General features: G+C 40.0%; 1 protein-coding gene across 1 annotated transcript; it reads left to right on the top strand.

Annotated features, from left to right (window-relative positions):
• Window positions 1-258: 258 nt before the first annotated feature.
• On the top strand, window positions 259-5237 carry psmd12 (proteasome 26S subunit, non-ATPase 12). The gene is made up of 11 exons (XM_083906357.1): window positions 259-430; window positions 804-863; window positions 1288-1416; window positions 1555-1662; window positions 2085-2189; window positions 2398-2547; window positions 2674-2808; window positions 2953-3065; window positions 4144-4318; window positions 4512-4589; window positions 4717-5237. Exons 1-11 carry the CDS (start codon window positions 323-325, stop codon window positions 4924-4926), a joined length of 1371 nt encoding a protein of 456 aa, XP_083762483.1. The 5' UTR covers window positions 259-322; the 3' UTR covers window positions 4927-5237.
• The last annotated feature ends 280 nt before the right edge of the window (window positions 5238-5517 follow it).

Here is a 5517-nt window from a genome sequence, read left to right as displayed (position 1 = left end):
GGTAGATATCGAATACCACAGTCGCGTCAGCATTACGTTCACTTCAAGATGTTCTACCTCTGATATTCTACTGATATATTTTATTTCTATTAATTTGAGATATTTCGTGTAATTAATTAATTAATAAATACTAAACATTTTAACGATTAAGCTATGGGTCCTCGTTGGGTCCTTCAGGCGCCTGGTGCGGTTGCTTCTCTCTGTCCGCTGATTGGTTACCTCGCCTGAGTCGTTCCTTTGACAAGCAAAATAGTGATCGCCTGAGTCCGGCAGTGTGAGCAAAGAAAATCTCCGCACGTTATCGTCGCCTTACACCGCAAACATGTCCGATGAGCGATCTGAAAGGTCCGATGGCAAGATTGTCAAGATGGAGATGGACTACAGTTCAACTGTGGACACGCGTCTCCCGGAATGCGAGAAAATGGCTAAAGTAAGTAAAGAATGAAAAAGGCCCTAGCCGGCTGAGTCATGGTGCACCAGGGTTACCGTATTAGCTGCTAGGCTAACACAATCTTACTTTATTATCGGCGTAAAATTCCATGTAACTATTATGTTCTTAAGTGTTAATTGTGAATTTGTAACCTATTTTTAACGGTCAATTGTTTGTGTTCTCTCGCGTATGTCTTTATAAAGAAACTAGCTAGCATACTAACAGTCTTGTCTTCAGACAACAAAGCTAATCTAGCAACGCATAGTGCTTGTAATAATGTGTTCCCCCGATACCGGGAGTATGTAGAGTTCATCTGTTAATGTGTTAGAAATGCATATAACTGATATTGCGTATTTGTGTTTTCCCACTGCAGGAGGGAAAACTGCAAGAGGCCGTTGAGAGCTTGTTGTCATTGGAGAAGCAAACTAGAACAGTAAGTATGTCAATGTGGGGCAACTTATTTTTGTCCCCCCCCATAATAAATAAGGAAGTTGAGCCCCAAATAAGAATATCATAGTTTTATTATTAATTCTCAGTTCATCCATTACACAGTGCAATTACAACTTAAACCATTGCCACATGTTTTAATGTATTATGTCTATGCTCGTTGGGTGATCTACTGTAAATTGGTGTGAAAGATATCAGAGTAGAAAATTCCTTGTATTCTGCTGTTCTGTTCATTAAATATACAAATGCGATATCAATCAAAAAGGATATTTAAGATGTGTCATAAACAATGGAAGAGAGAGGACCTTTTTTTTTTTTTTACAGATCTGTGTCAATGTCAAAGGTACTGGATATTCTGAATTGTATTATATGTGTACATTTTACTCTACCTTGTGTGTTTACTTGTTTAGGCATCAGACATGATGTCCACCTCCAGAATACTGGTGGCTGTGGTTCAGATGTGCCATGAGGCCAAGGACTGGGATGCCCTGAATGAAAACATCATGCTGCTAACGAAAAGAAGGAGTCAGCTCAAACAGGTGAGATAAAAAGAGAAAACATTTTTGGTTTGCTGCATTAATATCTTTGTCAGGTTTCATTATACAGTAAACAAACCGATTTCAGGTTTCATTACTTTGACCTACAACTGGTTTATGTTGTGCTGTCTGTCTCTTCAGGCTGTTGCCAAAATGGTTCAAGAATGTTATAAATATGTGGACGCCATGACTGATCTGACCATCAAGCTGAGACTCATCGACACACTTCGCACTGTGACTGCTGGCAAGGTCTGAAATGTGTTTGTTTTACACAGTGCTGTAAACTACAGACAAAACACATTTGTTTCAGGGGCATTTTGGAATATTTCCAGGAAAAATGTATTAAATGTTGGAAAATGCCTTTCTTCTGTCGGGGTTCCCTAATAACATTGAAGAACCTTTTAATACTACTTAGATTTCATTTTATCAACAATGGCACTACCATATCAGTTGGATATAAAGAAAGATAAGAGATATAATGGAGCATGTGTGTCCTGTATTGTCAGTAGATGTCCCACTCCAGTTTGTATTCGAATAGTGAGGTCTGTCAGTATTTTTTAGATGCATCTGTCTCTGACATGTACATGCAAGGATAGAGATATGTATAGGGAAGTGTGTGTGTGTGATAAAGACAAGGTTTTTTCTGCAAGCTAAACATGTCCTCCTCACAGATCTATGTAGAGATTGAACGTGCCAGGCTGACAAAGACCTTGGCTGGTATCAAGGAGCAGAATGGAGAGGTGAAAGAGGCTGCTGCCATTCTCCAGGAACTGCAGGTAAAACCGATTTAAATGTTCTTCCTTTTGTAAGATTAAGTTTTAGTTAACATAATATAATAAGAAGGTACATTGTTAAATTGTTTGCTTTGTGAGGGGAATCAATTTAGGCATGTTGATAAATGTTTTTCATCACTATATTAAAAAAGCAAAATAAAACAATTTGCATGGCCTGCTGTACTTCTTTTTTTTTTTTTCCACTGCTTAGGTAGAGACATATGGCTCCATGGAGAAAAAGGAAAAGGTGGAGTTCATCTTGGAACAGATGAGGCTTTGCATTGCTGTTAAGGATTACATCCGTACCCAAATCATCAGCAAGAAAATAAACACCAAATTTTTCCAAGAGGAGGGCTCAGAGGTAAGTAAAATACCGCTGTACTCTCGCACGATTTGAAAAGCATGTGGTGACTTCTCTGCATGTTCATATCTAATACAACAGGTTTGTGTTGTTAACGTTTCCCTTTTGTCTCTTGGGGCATTTTAGGAGTTGAAGCTCAAGTATTACAACCTGATGATTCAGGTGGACCAGCATGAGGGCTCCTATTTGTCAATCTGCAAACACTACTGGGCCATTTATGATACTCCCTGCATCTTGGAGGACAGCAGCAAGTGGCAACAGGTACACAAGCTTCTTCTGTATGCAGAAAAGAGTTAGTCAAACAGTTGCGTGCATTGTTTGTTTGTCTATAATGCCATATAATATATGCCAATTTACATGTACATACATAACGTTCCATTCATCTATTTTGCATTTGTGTTTCAGGCCCTGAAAAGTGTGGTTCTGTACGTGATTCTTTCACCTTACGATAATGAGCAGTCAGACCTTGTGCACAGAATCAACACAAACAAGAAACTGGAGGAAATCCCCAAATACAAGTAAGACATATTTGTTTTTAATTTTGCCCAACATATCATGTGTGTATGTTGGCCATTCAGGCAAATTGATCGTAGCATTTGTCAGAAATCTTCTGCATGACCTCCTATAGGAACACCATATACATATACATTGCATGCATTAGGGCTGAACGATATGGACAAAATTTCATATCTCGATATTCATGCCAGATATCTCGATATCGATACGATACGACTACAGGTTCGGTGAAAACCAAGCATTTTTCAGAAAAATAAATACATTATACAAAAGACTGTGGAAACTTTCCACATGGAAAGTGCAGTTTTATTGATGAGAACTCACTGCCAGTCATCAACATTGACATAAAGTCACCAAAGAATAAATAAATAATTTTTCATCATCACATTTTTACTGCAGCTCCGCTTTAATGTTCGATGCGTTATCAGTCATCACGCAAACCTGTTGGTCCTCCTTCAAGTCGCAGTCTGCTAACCGTTAGCAGCTAACGCACCTCTCATCTCCTGCGCTATATTATCACCTGTATGTTCCCCGGGGAAGAAGGACGTCTGCAGACAGCGGGTCTTGAGTTCGGAGTTTGTTGTAATAAAATGGATCGTTAAACTGATGTAAGGTTCGGTTGTCCGGCGTGACCACAGGTCCGTGGTTGTGGCGAAATGATCGATTATTTATGTGTTGGCACAAAATCGCCACCGGCCTCATTATCCTCCGCACTCATGTCACTTTTCTTCCTTTTTTTTTAATTTTCCCACTGAATGTCGTGTGTGTGAGTGTGCGTCTCAGTCTCCGTCTCCCCCCCCGCCCTCCTATGTTTGTCATTGGTTTGCTTCAGCTGTCGATCCACAGCAAGCATGAAATAAGGTTTGTGATTGGCTGGCCGTAGTGGTGCATTCAAGGGCAATCGTAAAAGAGATGTTTATGTCGACTGCCGGAGCTGTACATGCAGGGCGAGCGCGGGGGAAAATCTATCGTTTATATCGTCGCTTTTTCGATATTAATATCTTGAATGTTCATATCTCGATATCGATACGATAACGATATATCGTTCAGCCCTAGCATGTATGCTTTCTGTATTTTCAGGGACCTGCTAAAGCAGTTTACCACAATGGAGCTGATGCGCTGGGCTTCCCTCGTGGAGGATTATGGGAAGGAGTTGAGAGAGGGCTCAACTGACAGCCCCGCCACAGATGTCTTCTCTTATTCAGAGGAAGCGGAGAAAAGGTGGAAGGATCTGAAGAACAGAGTGGTGGAGCATGTACGTTCATTTGGACATGAAATTTGTATTATATGTAAATGAGTGGGGGTTAAAAATATGCAAATGCAAATGTGGTTCACTCAGACATTTGACTTAAGAAACCTCATCTGTGTTATAATTAAACCTCAAAATGTGTGGAAATATTTATTCTGCTGCAGAGATGTTTATAATCACGGCCTCTCTTTTCCCACAGAACATAAGAATAATGGCCAAATATTACACCAGAATCACAATGAAGAGGATGGCTGACCTCCTTGACCTCTCCATTGATGTAAGCAACACTTTTACTACGTAGTTCTTGCATCTTAATGCAACTATATGACTTTAAGATATAATTGTAGAGAGCGAGGACACAAAGATTAATAGCCTGATATCCGTCTGCTCAATTGTTTTGCCAGGAATCTGAGGAGTTCCTCTCCAGCCTAGTTGTAAACAAGACCATCTATGCCAAGGTGGACCGGTTGGCAGGCATCATCAACTTTCAGCGCCCAAAAGACCCCAACGACCTGCTCAATGACTGGTCGCACAAACTCAACTCTCTCATGTCTCTGGTCAACAAGACCACCCATCTCATTGCCAAGGAAGAGATGATCCACAACTTGCAGTGAAACAGGAATAATATGTTTGTTTTGGCCCATATTTGTTTGTTTTTTCTCTCGTGTGGAAATACTTTTGAATATACAATTCATTGGCAGACTGTATATGCAGCATTATTCCAATGTCATATAATTGGAGAAAAAGAAGTGTGCAGCACAAACACGGCACCCCCAACCTTGTTCATTTTTTACTGTCTGGTAAATAAACACTTCAGCACCTGGATTCCATTCTTGTCCTTCTGAAAGCGTTGGCTTCAAATGATCATTTATGATTGTATAGCCAGGATATCATTACATCATCTGTAGAATAGCTTATTGTAATCTTCCGAGTCGGTGCAATGTGATAACTCGGTCAACAGAATTCAATCCACGTCTGCTGTTACTGATCTTAACTCATCCATTGAGTCTTTTTCACAATATGAAAATGTTGTTTTGAGAAATAATATTGATCGCAGAACTTTCCGTGTGAGAGCTGCCCAGACCCTTGAGCAATTCAAAAATCTTCTGCTTTTAACACTAGTTGAGAAAGACACCTTGGCCTCACTGCAAAATCATCCTCTTCGATCCCTCTTTCTCTTGTTTTCTCCTGTTTGTCCTATTTTA

This window comes from Microchirus variegatus, assembly GCF_963457635.1.
Source record: "Microchirus variegatus genome assembly, chromosome: 19".
NCBI lineage: Eukaryota > Metazoa > Chordata > Actinopteri > Pleuronectiformes > Soleidae > Microchirus > Microchirus variegatus.
The sequence above is the reverse complement of the archived record's forward strand: the minus strand, read 5'-3'. Positions and strand labels throughout refer to the sequence as shown.